General features: G+C 54.4%; 3 protein-coding genes across 4 annotated transcripts; all 3 read right to left on the reverse strand.

The window, feature by feature from the left end:
• Positions 1-3932: 3932 nt before the first annotated feature.
• LOC120649761 (beta-glucosidase BoGH3B-like) lies at positions 3933-9065 on the reverse strand. Of its 2 annotated transcripts, none has more exons than XM_039926643.1 (10): positions 8911-9065; positions 6762-7020; positions 6467-6671; positions 6265-6355; positions 6001-6143; positions 5621-5864; positions 5428-5532; positions 5053-5235; positions 4744-4948; positions 3933-4644 (listed from the first exon to the last, which is right to left on the reverse strand). In XM_039926643.1, exons 2-10 carry the CDS (start codon positions 6973-6975, stop codon positions 4166-4168), a joined length of 1869 nt encoding a protein of 622 aa, XP_039782577.1. In that variant the 5' UTR covers positions 6976-7020; positions 8911-9065; the 3' UTR covers positions 3933-4165. The 2 variants fall into 2 exon arrangements, with proteins under 2 accessions (XP_039782577.1, XP_039782576.1); XM_039926642.1 differs by lacking the exon at positions 8911-9065 and adding an exon at positions 7447-7844.
• Positions 9066-14110: 5045 nt separating this feature from the next.
• LOC120649762 (beta-glucosidase BoGH3B-like) lies at positions 14111-16524 on the reverse strand. The gene is made up of 3 exons (XM_039926644.1): positions 16136-16524; positions 15728-16023; positions 14111-15647 (listed from the first exon to the last, which is right to left on the reverse strand). Exons 1-3 carry the CDS (start codon positions 16404-16406, stop codon positions 14262-14264), a joined length of 1953 nt encoding a protein of 650 aa, XP_039782578.1. The 5' UTR covers positions 16407-16524; the 3' UTR covers positions 14111-14261.
• Positions 16525-18127: 1603 nt separating this feature from the next.
• LOC120649763 (putative ammonium transporter 4 member 1) lies at positions 18128-20426 on the reverse strand. The gene is made up of 2 exons (XM_039926645.1): positions 19197-20426; positions 18128-19103 (listed from the first exon to the last, which is right to left on the reverse strand). The coding sequence occupies exons 1-2, from the start codon at positions 19764-19766 to the stop codon at positions 18276-18278; spliced, it is 1398 nt and encodes a 465-aa protein (XP_039782579.1). The 5' UTR covers positions 19767-20426; the 3' UTR covers positions 18128-18275.
• Between the last annotated feature and the right edge of the window lie 42 nt (positions 20427-20468).

Genomic DNA, 20468 nt, shown 5'->3' on the forward strand with positions numbered 1-20468 from the left:
TCTAGTGTGCGTGGGAGATTTTGTGTCATGAGTATGTTTATGTAATGATAAATAATTATTATTTGTTCCATGGATGATTATTTTACATTGATTATCAAGTATGTGACTTGTTCGTGAAACTCTTTGTTGAAAATGATATGATTCTAAATTATCCCTAGTTTATGTCGTTGTGTGGGACAACAACGACGTTGAGACTAGCACATGCATTAATTGATGATCATGTTTCACGGATCATGGATATGGAGATATCGGATTAATGATGTGGACACATGTTGGTGAACATGGTGTTGGATTGACCCACTCCAAGACAATGTTGGGATTGTTATTTTGTATGTGCCATCAGTTGTTCTTGAGTGTTATACCTACTGAATCCTTAGACCTGAGATCACCATTGTTTCTCACTGTGTGTAGTGGTGCATCTTGGGGCTGCTAAACGCTACTCCGTGACTGGGTAGTTACAAAAGCAGCTTACAGGTATGTCATGAAACATGGAATGGGATGTGAGCGGATCAAGATGGAATTTGCCTCTCCTAGATAACGGGAGAGATATCTCTGGGCCCCTCGAGATAGTTGGATTTGAAAGTGCATGGCCATGCCAAAGTGATTAAAGAGTTAATCATGATGACTAAAGGTTAGTTATGAATAGAATCCACTATTAGATCGAGAGAATGGTCGAGCTATCACAAAGGTGGCACGCATCTCGCTTTGAGCTTGACTGGTATCGTGTGGCAAAGGGATCGGTGTATGAGTATATCTATGGTTCGGCCGATATGATCTTTATGTGTATTTGTGAGTCACTATGCCCTGCTAGGTGCCGCTATTGACTTGTGATTCGGAAATGATTTCCGATCACGACCACCTACACATGAACCTAACGGGTCACACACTTAAGGGGTTTGGAATGTTGGAAAGCTTGCATGTATGATTGTCTCTAGTGCAAGTGGGAAATTGTTGGTGATATGGCCAAGAGCCCATCATCACAATACGGTTTAAAGGCCCAAGTGGATATTGATCCAAGAGGGATTAGGGTTACTAATGGGCCTATGAGATAGAAGCCCATTAGTACGCCCTATATATATGAGGGAGGGGCTAGGGGGGCGATGACCTGAGCCGCGCCACCTCCCTAGTCGCCGCCCCTCCCTCTCTCTCGGCCGCCGCCCTTGCCGTGCGTGCGGTGCTAGCACACCGACGCCCGGCGTTTCATCCCCGTACGTGTGGACTCCGTGGAGGCGCTGCTGCGACTGCTGCGCTGATCGGCTGCTGGGATCAAGTACGAGGAGCTCGGTTCGTGGGACGTGATCGACTACTTCCTCTACATCGACGCGCGACTTCTTCCGCTGCGCTGCGCGTCTAGTGGTAACGATCTATGATCTTCTACTCGCAAGTATCTTGGATTTATGCGGTAGTGATGCTAGCGTAGCCTACCCGTTTCCCTAAGGGGGCACGGCGTTCAGAGGTACCACTCGTTGGGTACACGAAAATTAAAACTTCTCCTCGATCTGCACTTCCGCGGGACCGAATGGCAAAGCTCATCGGGACAGCACACTGGCAAACTGGGTAAAGAGCCAGGCAGCAGGATATAGTCCATTCCGGCCCCCATCATCTTCTGTATTCACGCGTCATCGCGCTTGGGCACGACGATCAGGACGCAGCAGCACGTTCAGAGGTGCCAAACTCCGTAGGATCGACGACGCCGACGTTCTTGTGCTGCTGCGTTACTTTCCCCCCCTCGATCTACCCCGGACCGCACGCGTCACGTAAGATCGATGCGTATAGGGTTTCCGGAGGACAGGCATCTCCCGGCTCGTCCTTCTCGGCTTTCAGTATAAGAAAAAAAAAGGCGGGTGACAATGGATAATCAGATGACGACGGTGACGGTGTATAGGCCAGTGTACATTATCCATGCGGCTTGATTGCGCCAGCCAGCTGGCTGTATCCTTTATAATTTGCTGGAGTGGACGGAGCTGCGAGATGAGTGGATAGACCTGCATGCTAATCCACCAGCTCGCGTGGCGTAATCCTGAATTCCTGATAGATCGATATATACACGTATTTCACGGCACGCAAATGACTCGCAGCACGGCTAAGTGGGAGCTGGTTGATGGTGGTCGCGTGCCGTGACTTGTCTGTTCAGTAGGAGGCAGACAAACGTACATCTATCGGGATAAGCGTGTTTGCGTACTCAAAAAGGACGTTGCCCGAAAGCTACGGAAGATGAGTTAAAACTATAATTTGGGACCAGAGCTAGCCTTTAAAAAAAATTAACCTTGAAAGCAATGTGAAGAAGAAAAAGGAGGAGGAGGAGGAGAGGGAGAAGAGTAGCTCAGGTTCTTGACCTACGAGGCTACGATGCCTTTCCCCATGTGACACGATGGCTTGCAACTCCTTGGAAAATTACCATCCCGCGCCATGCTGCAGTAAGCTTGGCACGCAGTTGCAAAGCCACGCTGGGCCGGCATAACCGTGGCTCGCTAGCTACGGCCCGCGCGTCAAGAAGCCCAGAGACCGCTCGCTCCTCGCGGCCCAGAAGCCCAGCACCTCTCGACTCGCGCGCGGCACCATACGACTGCGCCACGCTGCCACTAGGGCGCGCGCCTTCTCGTCTCCGGTCGCCGCCGCATGATCCGCGCAGCACGCTGCCACTAGGGCGCCACGCTGCCACTAGGGCGGCACGGCGTGGAGCTGGCTCAGCAGCCTGCTGATCGTCTCGGCTTCCCGGCGGAGCTACTGGCTGCAGCATTGTCTCAGAGATCGCTCCCGGAGAGAGCTCCCGCCGCCGCCGCCGGCGGCGGTGACAGAACCAAGCCCGGCGGAGCCTGACGGCCGCGAACACGCGTCGGGTCGCCGTCGATCTTCGCCCACCAACCCAAAGGAGCTGGCGATCCGCTTCCCCCGCGCCGGCTGACCCGCTGCCCTCCCAGAGTCCCAGTGGGTCAGTCAGATACCGTCCCTGAGAAGACGGCTGCTGAGTGGCGTTGAATTCGGACCGCACGAGTCCGATCGGACGGCTCGTAGGCCCCCGGGGGGTGGACGGTATTCCAAATACCGTCCACCCCCTGCCTCCCGTCACGTGGAACGCCGCGGCTCGCCCGAGCATCGCCGCGCTCCGGCCGTCCCATGGCGAATGGCGATCCTTCCTGGCTTTGCGACCGCTATCCCGGTGCCTACTCCTGCTTCATTCCGGCCGTACCTTGGGTCGTCCGTCCCCGACCAAGCTTCTTCCTCCGGGTCGTTCGGCTGGGGGCAGCCGGCAAACGAGCTGAACACCGCTGCTGATCATGGCGCGCACGGCGCACCCAAGCTCAGTCGAGGGGGCTCTGAATCTTTGCCAATTCCTCGGCATTGCAGAGGGCCAGAGTGCTGCTGCTTCTGACAGAATTGGCGCAGAGCAACAGAAAACAATTCGAGAAACGCCACTGGGCCAGGGTTGAATCGGCGAGTGGGGTCGACAGCAACGCTCTGGATTGAGAATCCGATTCAAGCAGGCAAGCAGCGAATCAGGTATGTGAGAGGTGAGCCTTTCACTTTTGGTCTTTGGGCTGCTGATGGCCTGGGATTTTGATGTAATTGGACTAATGGTTATCTAATTAGATTTGTGATCAGAAACCAGCATAACTCTACTGAAAACAGTAATTGATCTATGATTTGTTGATACTGATTTAAAATTTACAGATCAGAATTGGAACAAATTTACAGGTCCGCGTGAGGCGTTTGACTGATCTCCGTTGTTAAGAGATTTCCACCGGCCGAGGCGCCGAGCCTGCCGCCGGCCAGCGATAACGAGCTGTTCCGTTTCTGAAAGGGACGCCACGGAGCTGAAGCTGCAGCAAGGTCGTCGCTGTCTTTTCTTTTTTTGCTACACGACATGTCATTTTTTTTGCTTTCGCACGCGGAGACGAGCACGAAGACGCCGAGAGAACAAGACAAGAAACTCAGCACAAGGAACCCAAATTGCGTGCCTCACGGTGAGCCTGATCTTGCTGTTCATTCCCAAATCCCAAACAACCGAAGCTAACATCAACAACAACCGCCTCAAGATTCAAGAAGAATGCACGCACTCACTCACTGTTATTACCCGCAAGCCCAACACAATGTGTGGCGAACCCAAATCAATCCCTCCCCACCAACCAACCAATTCGAAACCCTCACGGCCCACAGATCACGCTCATTTCGCGGCCTTGGTGGTGAGCCCGAAGCCGAACGGGAAGAGCGGGTCGTAGTGCGCGTCGCCCACGTTCATCGGCAGCTGGTCCACTGACTTGAACCACGTCCGCGACAGCTTCCCCGTGAACCCGTAGTCCCCGAACAGCACGTCGGCGACGCCCTGGCCCTCGGAGCCCGGCAGCCACGCCGCCACGAACGCGTCCATGTCGCCCAGGTACGGCTCCACCACCAGCGGCCGGCCGGAGATGAGGACCACCACGCACTTGGTGGCCTTGCACACCGACTGGATCACGCTCGGCCCCGGCGCCGGGATCGTCAGGTTCAGGTTGTCGCCCTGGGTCTCCGCGTACGGCGGCTCACCGACCACCACCACCGCGTAGTCGTACTTGTCGGCGAGCACGGTGCTGTCCGGGCTCTCGGAGTAGACCACCTGCGTGCTGGGGTCAACGGCGGCCTTGATTCCAGAGAGGATCGTCGTGCCTGTTCCATTGCAAATCGTTGTTCAGGAATCCTTGGCTGAAAGTCTGAACGGCACAGTAGAGTAGCAGCGAGCAGAACGGAGAAGGAGGCGCCACTCACCGGCAGTGATGTTGTTGCCGGGCTGTCCTTGCCAGCTGATTGTCCATCCTCCGCACTGGTTGCCCAAGTTGTCGGCATGGCTACCGGCGACCAGGATCTTACCGGCCTTCTTCGGGAGGGGCAGCAGCGGAGTGTAGGAGGACTTTCCATTTTTCAGAAGCACCAGGGATTTCCTGACGGCTTCACGTGCCAAGTCCCGGTGTTCCTATCAAGATGGAAGGGAATCCATCAGTAACCAACCACACTACATGTATGAAATGTTCCAATTTCAGAGTAAGACAGTAAGACCACGAGGTTTTCAGAACTCACTTGCTTCCCGAGTTCGCCGGCAAGGCTGGGATCGGGGTAAGGGCTCTCAAATAGACCCATGCTGAACTTGACTCGGAGAATTCTGTAAACCGCGTCGTCGATTCTGCTCATGGGGATGACCTTGTTCTGAACTTGTGTTGTGAGATCATCAATGAATTCTGGGTATTTGTATGGAACCATGATCTGCATGTAATTGTTCAGGGCATGGTCAGCAGGGGACAGGCAAGTAGCCACTCCCAAATAACGATAAATAAGTTCTACCTATCATTTCTAATTCAAAGAAAAGAAAGGTCGAATGGACTAATCATAAGGCTTGTGCTTTGCTATTCCTTATAATAAAAATAAAACTACATGATTCAATTATCTTATCCTCACCATGTCAATACCAGCACCAACTCCAGCCTCAATGGAGTAGGAATAGTTAGCGTGAGGAGGATCAGTGATGCGGTCAATGCCTTCCCAGTCAGAAATCACAAAACCCTGTTTTCAGAAGAGTTGCAATCTGATTATGTAGCTGAAGAAAATATATAAACAGAAAAATCTTCAGCCTTTGTAATGAGCAACTGACCCTAAACTTGAGCTTGTTCTTGAGAAAATCAGTGACTAGGAAATGGTTTGCGTGCATTTTTTTCCCGTTCCAGCTTGAGTATGAGACCATGACAGTGGAGACGCCTCGGATAATAGAATTATAGTAAGGAGGCATATGGATGCTCAGCAGTCCGTGTGTGTCGATGATTGTGTTGTTCTCGTTGATTCCCAGATATGTGCCACCATCACCAACGTAGTGCTTTGCACAAGCAGCAACATTCTTACTGCAGAGTATGACAAAAAAAACATATTCAGTTCAGCCTTGTAAAATTGTAATCTAACACTACTTCCCACTTTTAAACAGGAGGCTCAAGTTGGACAAAAGAAGATAATCCCTATTATCTCTTTGGCGTATTTTACCTTCCAGCAACATATGGTCTTCCCACGTCATTCGCCGGTACTTCGCCTTGCAAACCAGAGATGAGTGAGGTCATTGACTGGACAATCTTCGGGTCCTCACTGTAGCTCTCGTAGCAGCGTCCCCATCTTGGATCTCTACAAACCTGGAAATATATCACGTAAGCTACAGAAATGAGCTCACAAGCATAACAAAAAAAGGCACATTTACAACTGAAATGAAACATCGAGCCATTGACAAACTCAACAGGAGGAATTGACTATTACCGCAATACAGGGAGCAAAGACATATTGAATTCCAGTAGCTCTAACTTCAAGAGCTGTTGCTTCTCCTATTCTCTTGACAAGATCAGGGTCCCTGGAACAATATACGGCACAGGTCAACATAATAATACATACCAGACAGATGCTTCACAGTTATATCAATCTAGCATATTGGAGGTATATGACAAGTAGATGCTGCCAGTACCTAGTAGCTCCAAGACCAACGTTGTGGGGGAAGATAGTAGCTTTGTAGGCATTGTTGTGACCATGCACCGCATCTATACCATAGATGAACGGAATGCCAAGGCTGGTGGAAAGAGCGCCCTTTTGCAGCTCAGTCACCGTGGAGGCCCAAGCCTGAGCAGATGCTTGAGGAGCAGGCACAGTGCCTCCACCACTAAGTACACTGCCTGCAAAACAGCACAGCAATGTCAAACTCATACTTACCGGTCTGTCGCCTTTTTCATTTTCTTAGTGGTAGAATAGTCTGGCTGGCATACCTATGAAGAACTTAGCCAATACATCGGCTGTGGCATTTTTCAGCTCAATTTGGGTCATCTGGCCAATCTTTTCAGCAAGAGTCATCCGACTAAGCAGATCCTTGACACGAACAGCAACAGGCTGCTTCGGATCCTTGTACTTGAGATACTCTGATCTCCCCAAGGTTACCAGGCAGAATATGAGAACAAGGGTGATCTTGTGAAAGGTCGCCATCTTGCCTGTGTGGCTCTGATCACCACGAACCACCTATATATAGACCTGGGAAAAGGATTTCAAGCAGATGAGTTAACATTCAACGAAACTTATCCAAAAAAAAAGGTGTTACTATAGTACAAGTCTCTTGTTTGAAAAAAAAAGAAACCATAAAATTCTAATATTAGACCAGGTCAAGATGCTGCTGCAACCATCATAAATAAGAAAATAGGCACAAAGGGAGCAGATAACTTGGAACCAGGTAAGGTTTCCCCATTTCTTTGTCCAAAACCGTGTAAAGTTGCTGAAACCCAGCAAGTTTATAGGGAAAACAAACCCAATGCTACCTAACGTTGATTGATTGAACTGAGCCGGCATAAAAGAAAGGGCGTGATGAAGCCAAGCATGCCCTATGCAGTATGAACAGAATAAATTATGGGCACTGCCGCATCATGGGCATAAGACTCTTTCAGAAGCTAGATCAACCAATACCTCACAATGTACTCAAAGTGAGGAACTAGCACCCCGCATGAGCATGAGCACGACCGCAAACACAAAAGGCAGGAATATTTCCTGCAAGAAAGCACCGCACAAAGGTTCTTTCTTCCTCCACAGCTTACGGTTGCTGCCTGGGAAAGGTGAGAATGTACTCAAAGAAATGGAAACCCCGATTCTTCTTATAAGCACCAGTGAATGAGTCGGCCAGTGGCCCACGGCACGCCGACATGAGGATGGCAAGGCAACAGATTCAAAAGAAATGGAAAGAAATCATGGCCTTGATTAATGATTAGTTGGGGGGTGGCCGTGAGGAGCTGTCGATACTCGATAGCGACCGCCGAGCATAACGATCCCTCCAGCTCCACCTCCACTACTCAGCTCGCGCTCGCAGCACCATGAGCGGCATCAATCAGTTGGGATAATGTCGCTGTGGATAAGATCAGCGGCCGTGATTAATCGGCCTGGCCATCGCTATTCATTAGTCCAAGTTGCGATCATCCAATCCGTCTCCCACTGACCACTCTGCCCACCAAGCTTGGATATTGGGCGGCACAGTAATCTAGTGTGCATGCGCCAGGGGCAGCTCGTCTACGAGACACTAATAAATACTCGACTGGCCGGGCCGGCGTCGAATTGTTTCATCTCCACGACAGGGACGCCGGACCAGAAGAGGTGGTATGCAGTATGCTACGACGCGGTGGAGGTCTCAGCACGCCAAGCCTTCTACTCTTCTTGCTCTGCATCGCCAGGTTCAGACTGCAGACCGTGGAACGGCAGAATGGGACGGGCTAACCACTTGGGGAAATTCTAGATTAAATAGGACGTTCTCGGAAAAGGAAAGATTAAATTAAGAGAATCTTGGACTTGGAATGGCATCCAAGGATTTCTTTTTTATTAAAAAAAGATAAAGAGATATTTTCAACAGGCTGCCCATTGGCAATTAGGCAGCGTGCACGCAAGCCCGATTACTCGTATCAGAAATTCAGAAGGATCCCAGGCGTGCAGCGCGCATATCCATCCGCGCCTCGGCGGCTGCCTATGCGAGCGAGGCTGGCATCAGAGGACGAGGTGGCGAGCAGGTCACTATCCACTACCACTCCACAAACGTCGAAGCCATGGCATGACATGTAGTGCGACACCATGGATGGGTGGGCGCTACACTACTGATCCCTCCCATCATCACACTAGATTACAGCCCAAGACGCAAACCAGACAGGGCGGGGGGTTCGCCAATCCACATCCGCCGACAAGAGATTTCTTCAGCCTTTGAGGCCTCTTTGGGGTCGGTGGCGGCGGCGGCTGGCGAGCCCGGAAGGCCCCGGAAAGCCGCCTCCGTCCCCTTCCCCCCACCCAAACTGACGCGTGTGCGGCGCAGTGCAGTAGTGACGGGATGGAGAGGAAGCGGGAGGAGGAAGAAGAAGAGGAGAGGTGAACGAAAATACAAGGAGGATTGCTCACCGGTTACCGGGCGGCGGAGCGGCGAGCGAGCCCGCGCACAGCTAGCGCACGGGGGAGGCTGGCTGGCACTGGCCGCGGCGGCTGGCACTGGGCGGGACGGGGGGAGGCTGGCGACGAGTGACGAGGCTTTATTGGGCTCGTCCCTCCCAGCCTTTACTCGGCAGCTTTTTTTTTCACCGGCCACCAGAGAATCTACTGCGACCAAGGCCGGCGACCGCGGACGGTCGGGCCGCGGCGGGGGCCACCGGCCAGCCCCGCACTCACGTGAAGATTTACCGTACGTGTCACTGGGCAATGGGCCCACAGGTCAATCGTCGGGATCGGGCCCCACTTGTAAGTGGGAATTTTGTGTAGTAAACATGATGGTTTGGCTTTTTTCACATGTCCGGGTGGACGTGTGTGCGTGAAGCGTGATCTGGGCTTGGGACTCGCGACACCTTCCCGTTTGTTCTTTTCTTTCCCCGGCATACGTCTTCCTGGCGCGGAGCGTACCCCGTAAACTACACCACTCCAGCTGCCTTAAACAAATCTGTACTCGTACGCCAACGAGATTAGCGGTCGGGTTAACACGGTACGGTGCGGGATTAATTAGTGGTTACTCCACATACAGAGACGTTGCCACGCTGCAGGTGTCGGCTTATGCTAACCAACGGTCGAGTATTAGCAGTAAGTGAGCTGCTGCTCTGCTCTCGACGCGGATCGGAATTTCCAGCCCGAACGACGGCGTCTTTTTCGGTTTTTCCCAAAACCAAAAAATTAAACGGATGAGGCTCCTTCGGTGGCCCGCTGCTCTCATCAATGCTCCTCGTGGTAGTCTCGTACGCTACCCTCTCTTCCTGCACTGCACCAGGCTGGCAACGCTCGGGGCTCCTGCCGATGGCACGAAACCACGTCGCCCGCGCGGGAAATTTTGGGCGCCCGGCGGCGCACGGGCGCTGATTGTCGCCGCGACTGACGCCGAAATGCACGCGATCTTCTCCCCCGATCGTTGTCCCGACAGCCCGGCGTACACAAACGCAAGTTGAATTGGCCCCCCTAGTCCGATCTGAAATCCCAGTGACGCGACGCGACCGCGAAATCGTCAGAGGATGTGTTGTTCTCCCTGACGAGACGATCTGATCTCCGGAAAAGGAATCACGGCAGCGGATGCGCTAGGAGCTGACTGCAACTGTCAGTGGTTGCAGCGCCGCAAAAGAGGAATAGTATAGAACAGCGGACGCTTTGGGGCCATAATAACGACGCGTCACAGCACGTGTCCACTGTCCCACCCCTACTCAACGGACGCCTTATAAGAAAAAAACGCGGCCGGGTTGAACGGATCCTATTATTTTTCATTAAGAGGAAATAACTCAGCTTCTTCAGACTGCGAAAAACCCTCCAAACTGTGGCCCATGCGCAAGACAGCCATGCTTCGCGGCAAGCACAGTGAAGGCTTCAACAAGTGTTCGAATTCGCGACCTGCTGGATGCCGTTCAGCTGCTGTTGCCGCTTGGGCTAGCACCCTTAGGCTCAACCGACGCCTTATCTCATCTCATTATCTGCATCCGTCCCCATACACACCTGTGCACGTCAAAAAGTTACTCCAGATCGTGAGATCCAGATCACGTTAGCGCGCTGCTGCACTGCATGTCTGCATGAGTGACAGAGATCCAGATCACGAGTCAGTCTCTCTCTGATAAACCGAGAACAGTAACTGCACGAGGGCGACGAGTCCGTCGTCACGTCTGTGATGATCACAGCCAACAGGTCACGAAGTTTAGGTGGTGTTTGTCAGGGGTTGCAGGCAAGTGGTCACCTGTCGCAGGCGCTCACCCGTAAAGAAACCCGTGCATGCTGCTGGGATCAAGGCAAGTAGCCAGTAACCTTTTGCAGGCTCTGGCTCTCAACAGTTAAAAACTTGTGCGAAGTTACGTCGCAGCACGACACGGAACGGGAACAAAAATGCGGTGGGAACGACGAAAGGGTAGATGAAACGGAACGAGGGAGAAGTACTATAATGCGAGCACGAGCACTTCACGAGCAGTGACAGCAGCATGCAGTGCGCACCTGTTAGGTGAAGAGGTGAAGTAACAGCCGCACATGCAGGTGCCGGGCCCCCCGTCCAGCTATGGCCGCACCGAGTGTAGTCAGTGGCACAGTAAACAGGCCGACCACAGAAGACCCCCGTTGCACGGGATCGCACGGCAGCCCGGCAGCGGCGGCCCCGTCCCGTCCCGTGCCGTGCTCTTGTCCTCTGAAGCCAGCGCGCCCAGATCTCACGGTACCACCCAGAGCTCGACCTCTCCGGGTCCGGGGCCTCTCGGCAGTCGGCACCCGGCGAACCCGGCGTCGCGCGTGTGATCTTGAGGAGTCGCGACTGCCGAGTGTTTGGTTGGTCGCTGGTATGGATGGCAACGGGTATGAATTACCCGTGTGCCCGCGGGCAGAAACCCGCTAGGGTGAGGATCCGGGTTTGTGTTTGTGCCCATGAGCATGGGTGCGGGTTTGTACTTGAACCCGACGAGTAAATTTTTGCGGGTTTGAAAAAATCGTACCCGTGCCACTCTACCCGTAAACCCGCAACAACACCTGACATGTGGGTCTCATATACAAGTATATAAGCAAGCATTCTAGGGTTCCACTCATTCCATCACCGAATCCCCCTCACGGCCCCCTTCTCCCAGCCGCCGCCACCCCACCCCGAGTCCTCGACTCAGCGAGGCGGACAGGCGGTGACCCTGATGCCCATCGCCCCCGCCCCCTCCCCCATCCCCACCCCCGACGCCCGTCGCCCCGCCCGTCGCCCTTGCCGCGACGCCCTTGGCCCCGACCCCGATGCCCACCGCGGCGCCGCCGCCCCTCCAACCCTCCCCACCGCCGCCGCTCGTCCTCCCCACCGCCGCCGCCCCTTCGGGCCTCCCGAGGTGGCCACCGCCAGCCGCCCCGACGACGCGACCCCGATTTGCTCGAGCGGAGGAGCGGTCCAGCGACCGAGCCGTCGCCCTCGCCTCGATCTCCGACTCTGAGCGACCGCCGGCCGGCCATGCCCCGATGCCCAGACCTCTGACTTCGACTCCGAGCGGCCATGGCCCAGGCCAACCCCGACCCCTAAGTCCCCGACGTGCCGCCCGCCCTCCTAGACCCCTCACGCCGTCGCTCCTGCTGCGCCGGAGTGCCTTTGCCCCAAGCTGTCGCCGGATCCAAGCTGGCGGGCGCGGGTGTGCCCGCGGGTTTGGTGTGCCCGCGGGTAACGGGCGCGGGCACAACTTCTTGCCCGTGACAGGTGGCGGGCGCGGGCACGGGCACACGGTTTGCCTCGCGGGCGCGGGTCTATAAACCCTCTACCCGCGGGTAATATGCCCGTTGCCATCCATAGTCGCTGACCGGGTCGTGTGAACCAGGGGGCCACGGGCGCGGGCGCCTCGATATTTATACGGCCGTACCCAACGCGGCGTACGGCGACGTGCAAGGACGGCCAGCGCAAATCCGCCGTGCCATGCGGGCGGGGGTGCACGCACGCACGGTGGTTTTATTTTTCTAACTATAGTTTTATCATTTTTTTCTTTTTAATAAAAAATATGTAGTCATAACGCGTGTTCTGAGAGAGTGGACCAAAAAAAAAAAGCAGAGATGGTTACTTAATTGTTGCTGTATGCCGGTCTACTGATCCCTTCCATTTGGCTCGGGGAAAACCAGCCGGTTACATCTACGACGACTCAGCAAAGCCTGCCGCGCGGAGACGCGGCGCATGAACCAAGATTGCCCGTTGAAATGGAGTGGCAGGGTTGCCGTGCTACTGTTAACTGTTCTTCTTCTTCGTTTTTTTACTTTGCAGGCTAGCAGCTGGGTCCGTCCAATGGATCGATGCACCGGAGAGAAAACAAAGAGCAGGCGGCTTTGCTCCATCATTGCTCATCGCCGGGATCGCGACAAGGGAGCGGGGCCTTTGTCAGCCACCGGGTTGTCATGTACTCGTACTACTACAGATGCACTCCACCCGCGTTAGCAGCCAGCCACGCACGCGTGGCGTGGATCTAAGCGCTAGATTACACGCCACGCCCGGCGCGGCGGCAGCGAGATGCTCCGGCGGCGAGTCCCGGGGGACCAGGAGAACATTCCAGGTTGCAAAGGCCGCCGGAAAGCCTGGCATCAGGCGCGGCGTGGCCCGCCAAAAGTGGGCCTCTTCCGTCGTTTGGTGGTTGGTCCAAAAGGCGGTGGTGGTGGTGGAGTGGGACAGGCCAACCAGGCAGGGTAACGAACCCTTATGGGTGTGGCCCAGCAGGCGTCTGATGCAGGGTCACAGCTCGCAAGTCACAGCTAACAACAGGGCCGTTTTAGAATTTGGTGTCACGCGTGGTTGATGGCCACAATCAGCGATGGAAAAACGTGCAATGTGTGATCCAATAGTGTTGTTCTAAAGCAAGTAATGTTTTCTTGGTATTTCTAAAAAAAAGTAATGTTTTCTTGGTTGTCAATTGGAATCCTAATCGGAGTCCGGATAATCAATCCAAATTCTAATCGGAACTTGGACAAATCAATCGGAATCCTAGTCGGAACATGAATAATCAATATCTCACACGATGTTGACACAGATATGTAAATGAAGTGAATCATCATAAAGCTCATGGTATTACAAAACTAATTGCGTAAATGAAGGCTAATTCGCGAGAACAATCTATTAAGACTAATTAATCTATGATTTGACAATGTTGTGCTACAGTAAAAATGAACTAATGATGGATCGACGCTGGTGCACGTAAGTTAGGTTGTTTGTTTGTTACGTAAATTACGTCTCAACGCTTGTTCTTTTTGGTTGTTCATGCATGTAATTCTCGCGCTCTATTCTTCTTCTTAATACAAAGATGTGCAGCTCTCTTGCGTATTCGATAAAAAACCTAATGATGGATTAATTAGGTTGGATAAATTCATCTCGTGAATTAGTCTCCATTTACGCAATCAATTTTATAATTTGTGCATGTTTAGTTTCCCTAATTGGCATCCAAACATTCGATGTAACACGGACTAAAAATTAGTCGCCGGATCCAAATACTCTCTAACAAACGGGCCTTTTGCCCGTTTAGAATGTGCTTTTAGACGTGGTTGATGGCCGCCATCAGCGATGGAAAAACGTGAAATATTTGGTTCAATAGTGTTGTTGTACAGGGGGCATGGACGTGACCTCGAATTGCAGAGCTAACTGGAAACAGAGGAGAGTGCCACATCGCTCTAAGCTCCAAACCAATTTCTTATTCTTTTCTCCAATCTTTCCTAACTTACACACCTAGCTTTGTAATTATTTTCCGTTCCCACTAACTAGCACGACACCGAAATAATAATAACACGAGAAGTAATATAAAAGAAAAAAAGATAATCTAATCGTGGCCCGCGGCCTTGGTGGTGATCCCGAAGCCGAACGGGAACAGCGGGTCGTAGCGCTTGTCGCCGTAGTTCATCGGCAGCTGGTCCACCGACTTGAACCACGTCCGCGGCAGCTTCCCCGTGAACCCGTAGTCCCCGAACAGCACGTCGGCGACGCCCTGCCCCTCCGTCCCCGGCAGCCAGGCGGCGACGAGCGCGTCCATGTAGTCCACGTACGGCTGCACCACCAGCGGCCGGCCCGACACGACGAGCACCACGCACTTGACGAGCTCGCACACGTCCTTGATCACCTCGGGCCCCGGCGACGGGATGGTCAGGTTCTGGTTGTCGCCGGCCGTCTCCGCGTACGGCGGCTCGCCCACCGCGACCACCGCGTAGTCGTACTCGCCGGCGCCCTTGGCCAGGTCGTCCTTGTCCGGGCGCTCCACGTAGTCCACCGTGGTGTTCTTGCTCACCGCCTTCTTGATCGCCTCCAGGATGGTGGCGCCGGCGCCGGTGAGGCTGTTGCCGCTCTCGCCCTGCCACTTGATGGTCCAGCCGCCGCACTGGTTGCCCAGGTCGTGCGCGTGGCTGCCGGCGACGAGGACCTTCTTGGCGTTCTTGGACAGCGGCAGCATCCCCTCTTTCTGGCCCTTCTTGCTGTTCTTGAGCAGGACGAGGGACTTGCGGACGGCCTCGCGCGCGATCGCGCGGTGCTCCTTGGAGCCGAGCTCCTTGGCGAGGCGCGGGTCCGGGAGCGGGTCCTCGAAGAGGCCCATGGTGAACTTGACCCGGAGGATCCGGCTGACGGCGTCGTTGACGCGGTCCAGCTTGATCTGCCCGGCCTTCACCTGCTTCACCACGTCGGCGACGAACTCCGGGTAGTCGTAGGGGATCATCACCATGTCGATGCCGGCGTGGATGGTCTCCTCGATGGAGTGGTAGTAGTGCTTGTGCGGCGGGTTGGTGATGCGGTCCACGGCCTGCCAGTCGGTGATGACGAAGCCCCGGAAGTTCATCTTGTTCTTGAGCGTGTCGGTGATGAGGAACTTGTTCTCGTGCATCTTTACCCCGTTGAAGCTGGAGTAGGAGATCATGACGGTGGAGATGCCCTTGATGACGGCGTTGTCGTAGGGCGGCATGTGGATGCGCATCAGGTCGTGGAAGCTCAGCACCGTGTTGTTCTCGTTGACGCCGCGCTGCGTGCCGCCGTCGCCGACGAAGTGCTTGGCGCACCCGGCCACCTTCTTGGCCCCGCCCACGAAGGGGACGCCCTTGGGGTGCTTGGAGGGCACGTCGCCCTGCAGCCCGGTCACCATGCTGGAGGTCATCAGCTGCACCAGCCTCGTGTCCTCGCTGTAGCTCTCGTAGCACCGGCCCCACCGCGGGTCACGGCACACCTGGCATTATGATGTGTGCTTCAGTTCATGATCACTCGATCGACTTGATCATGATCTCGACAGTAAGAAGAGAAGGATACCGCGACGCATGGCGCGAAGGTGTAGGGGATGCCGGTGGCCCTGGCCTCGTGCGCCGTGGCGTCCCCGATCCGCTTCACCAGGTTGGGGTCCCTGGTGGCGCCGAGGCCGACGTTGTGGGGGAAGATGGTGGCGTTGTAGACGTTGTTGTTGCCGTGGACGGCGTCGATGCCGTAGAGGATGGGGATGCCCAGCCGGGTCTTGAGCGCCGCCTTCTGCATCGCGGTGACCATCTTCTGCCACACGGACGCCGTCGCCTTCTCCGACGGCACGCTGCCGCCGCCGCTCAGCACGCTACCTGCACGCGCGCACCCCCCGTCATGTTCATTATGTCACGCCGACGCGAATGCACACTAGCTAGCTAGTTCAGACAACAGCAGCACAGCACGGCGGCGGCGGCGGCGACTGACCGACGAAGTACTTTTCGATGACCTCGGTGGTCGCGTTGGCCCGCTCGATCTGCGACATCTGGCCGATCTTCTCCTCCAGCGTCATCCGGCTGAGGAGGTCGTCCACGCGCTCGTTGATGGGCTGCTTCGGGTCCTTGTACTTGACGTACTCCGCCTTGGCCTTCTCCGCCGCCGCTGCCGGCAGGAGGACGGCGGCCACCAGGAGGCACGCCACCGCGGCGGCCGCCGGCGAGCGCGCCATCGTGGAAGAAACGAACCGGCTCGACCTCATTCCTGCATGCACAAGCAACACACGTTACAATGCGCGACGTCGAAGAAGCAGAAACCGACGACGATTCGTGAGCACGGGAACACACTGAACTCGCAGGGGCTCTTGGACTGCAGAGCTGGAAGGAGACCGGACAGGAGGAGCTGGCCGAGGCGGCGCGGGACTGGGATTTATAGCGGAGGGCGCACGAGCGCGATGCTTATCCTTCGCCGACGGTTGCAACGAACCGAAGCTGATCCGCTCCATGGCGATCAGCTGAAAGACCGGGACTCTAGCAGGGGTTGGTCTTCCTTTGATCCTTTCCTTCCGTGGCTGCCTGGCTGGCCGATCGAGAGGATTGCGGGATGGATTTGCACGGCGAGTGGAGTAGGAGTAGGGGGGCAAGCTAATTAGCGCGCGCGTGCTAGGAGGGTTGGCAGCGCGAGATTTCAGACAGCAGTTTTATTTCCTTTTTTGGAAAGGTTTTTTGTCCACATTATTTTTTCTGAAAAATTATAATGTCTAAATACAAATTTTACGTATAAATTTTTGCACACGTCTTCTAAGAGATAAATTTGTATCATAATTTTACGATACATACAACTTTTACATATAACTTTTATGATGTGAACCAGAACTTGATGCTGTGCGTTCATAACTTATGTTTGCATAATTTGTTTCTAAATTGTTGCATAACTTGTGATACACAACTTATGATGCGGACTTATGATGCACAATTTGTGATGTGAGACTTATGATTCATGACTTGTGAAACTTATGATGCATAACTTATGATACGCAACTTTTGATGTGCGAGTTGTCTGAAACCTTGTGTATATAATTTATGTCATCGTACATAACTTATTAAAAAATTGTATGACAAGTTTTGAACTTGACTTATAAAGCACAAATTGTATGGTGAGAAAAAAATAATGCTAGAAAAAAATAATTGCTGGCTTATATACGTTTGCAATCATGAATGTTAATATTACCTTGTGATATTGCTAACAAGTTGAACACTCTGAAAATATTACCTTGTGATGTTTGCAATCATGAATGTTAATATTATTTTGTAATATTACCTTGTGATGTTGCTAACAAAGAGAAGGGGAAGCCCTACGGGAGAAGGCCCACGGGAGGAGGTCCCTATGACAGCCTGTCAGATCGATTGCTAGCAGCACAAGTAGCGTCCGACGGCGCGATTGGATTCCGGGTAGGAGTAGGCCGTAAATGGAGGATCAGGATAGGGCAGGGGAGACGTTTTCATCAGTTCGGATAGGCAGTGGTGTATATTTTTAGAAATACTAGAAACTAATATGGATACACAATCACTTCGATGTATTTCTCTAAAAAAGGAAATAAATTTCACATGATACTCCATAGGTATACAACCTAGTATTGCGTTCTACCCTGAATTTCTGATCCTATTCTAACGGCCGGATTCATTCTATATATGGGGAAGGAAGTCCAGCTCGCTCGCACGGAGCAAGAACAATAAAACTGAGATGCTCTGTAGCCAGTACATTGCAACTCAATCACTGATGCGACAACACAGTTACAACGGTTTCGATGTAATTGTCCTGCAACAAGCACATGCACTGCCATACATACAAGGTTTTCATACACAACAACACAACAAAATAGCATTAGAGATCGGAAACTCTGATCAATTGCATGGCTCATGCCAAGGTGCAGTACTTCCGTGCCTGTGTATACTAACTAATGCTAGAAAGAGAGGCAAGGGCAAGAAGCTAGAAAGCTGACTACTATTGCATTGGCACAATCCTCTTTGATATTTCAACACACTATAAAAAAGCGCCTAATATAAGGTTCGGAAGCGAGGACTACCCATCACTATACAAACACACTTGAACCGTGGCAATGATGATCAGATCATATCATCTCGTCGGCTTTGGACGCCACGGGATTGGCCGTCAGGGGGTACCCGTGGCTCCCGTGCACCGACTGCTCGTACGTCTCGCCGTCGCCCCACACCGCGTACGCGTCCTCCCCGTGGATCGCGTCGTCGCCGGCCGCCAGCTGCTCCTCGCCGAGCCGGAGCGGCACGAGCAGCCCGACGGCCAGGCACACCGCGCTCGTCACGGCGACGTTGAGCGCCGCGACGAAGGCGATCCCGGCCAGCTGCATCCCCAGCTGCCGGAGCCCCGCGGCGGCGCGCCCGTCCCTGACCGCGTACGCGAGGCCCACGTACCGGGGGTCGTCGCCGAAGAAGAGGCGGCAGAGGCGCGGCTCCGCGAGGACCCCCGTCAGCACGCCGCCGAGGCTGCCGGCGACGCCGTGCGTGTGGAGCACGGCGAGCGTGTCGTCGACGCGCTTCAGGAGCCGGCTCCGCCTGTGCAGCACCATCATGGTGCACCAGGGCACGCTCCCGGAGGCGACGCCCATGAGCATCGCCGCCCAGCCCTGGACCAGCCCCGCGGCGGGGGTGATGCACACGAGGCCGGTGATCATGCCCTGCACGGCGCCGATCACGGAGGGGCGCCCGAAGACGAGGCAGTCGAGGCAGAGCCACACCAGGAGGCTGGTGGCCGTGCACAGATGCGTGTTCGCGACGGCGACCGACGCGTCAATGTTGGCGGCGTACGGCGCGCCGCCGTTGAACCCCGTCCACCCCATCCACAGCAGCCCAGCGCCGGCGAGCGTCAGGAGGATGTTGTTCGGCGGGAACGCCTCCCTGTCCTTGGCCGACCTCGGACCGACCTGCCGCCCATTGATGATTGTAATTGTAATTAAGCTGCCAACTCGTGCATGCATACGCATGACATGCATAATTGAGTGATGTAAAGCACGTACCCAGTAGGCGGCGGTGAAGCCGGCGATGCCGGATGAGAGGTGGATGACGTATCCGCCGGCGAAGTCCATGACGCCGGCCTTGAAGAGGAACCCGTTGGGGCTCCAGAGGCTGAACGCCCCGATGGTGTAGGAGAAGGTGAGCCAGAGCGGCACGAAGAGCATCCAGGCCCGGAAGTTGACGCGGCCGAGGAGCGAGCCGGCGATGAGGATGAGCGTGATGGCGGCGAAGACGAACTGGAAGAAGAGGAGCGTGGCGGCCGGGTAGGCGCCGGCGAAGCCCTGCTGGGTGAGGAAGGCCTGGCCGAGCGCGGCGAAGTCGGGGCGGCCGACGAAGGGGAGGAGGCGGTCGCCGAAGGACATGCGGAAGGCCCAGAGGCTCCAGCAGACGAAGGTGGCGGCGAAGGCGTAGAGCGCCATGAAGGCCGAGTTGACGGCCCACTTCTTCTTGACGATGCTGCCGTAGAGGATCACCAGCCCCGGCACGCTCTGCAGCCCCACCAGCGTCGCCGCCGCCAGCTGCCACGCGTTGTCGCCCTTGTCAAGCCACTCCGGCGCGGCCTCCGTCGCCATCTCGGCTGCCGGCGATCAGTCTCGCCGGTTTAGCGCTCGCGAGGAGAGATCAACAGAGGCCAAGTGGAAAGGGGCGAGAGCTATATGGGCGGGCATGGAGGGGCGAAAAGGTCTGACTGCTGAGAGGGAGGAGCGGGAGATGTGCAGATTCTTCAGACAGTTTGGACGACGAGATTCTGCTGTGTGGCTGGCTGGATGCTGAATCTGTCCGCGTTCATGGGTGGTTTTCCCTGCTGCAGTGAAACCATTTCGCCACAATTAGCGCTTGATCTCTTGTTCAAGGCCGTGATTTTTTTTTGGGTACCAGCTGGGTGTGTTTTATATAACGATCTGACGCCGCAAACCTGTTGTATTTACTGCCTGGAGGACACAGATCGCAGTCTGGCTCGACCAAGAACCAAATGCTTGAAGCAGTCTTGCTCTGAAAAAGTAAGCCTGAGTGAAGGTAATGGCTGTGAATGTGACTAACACCAACTCAACTCACAAGGTTGTCCTGTGTGCAAATGGCGGAGTTTCTGATGAAGATCAGCGCATAAGAACTTTTCCCATTAATTCCATTGTATCACGCAAGATTGCCAGTTTGGCTTCTTGGATGCCATCCAGTCAGTCGATTATACTCATTTGGACTGGGTCAACAACATATCGGTATATGCCATGTGTAGACAACATATAAGCTTCCATTACAAAAGTCGCCAGTGTCAA

Source organism: Panicum virgatum, chromosome 9K (genome assembly GCF_016808335.1).
Source record: "Panicum virgatum strain AP13 chromosome 9K, P.virgatum_v5, whole genome shotgun sequence".
NCBI classification, from domain to species: Eukaryota; Viridiplantae; Streptophyta; class Magnoliopsida; order Poales; family Poaceae; genus Panicum; species Panicum virgatum.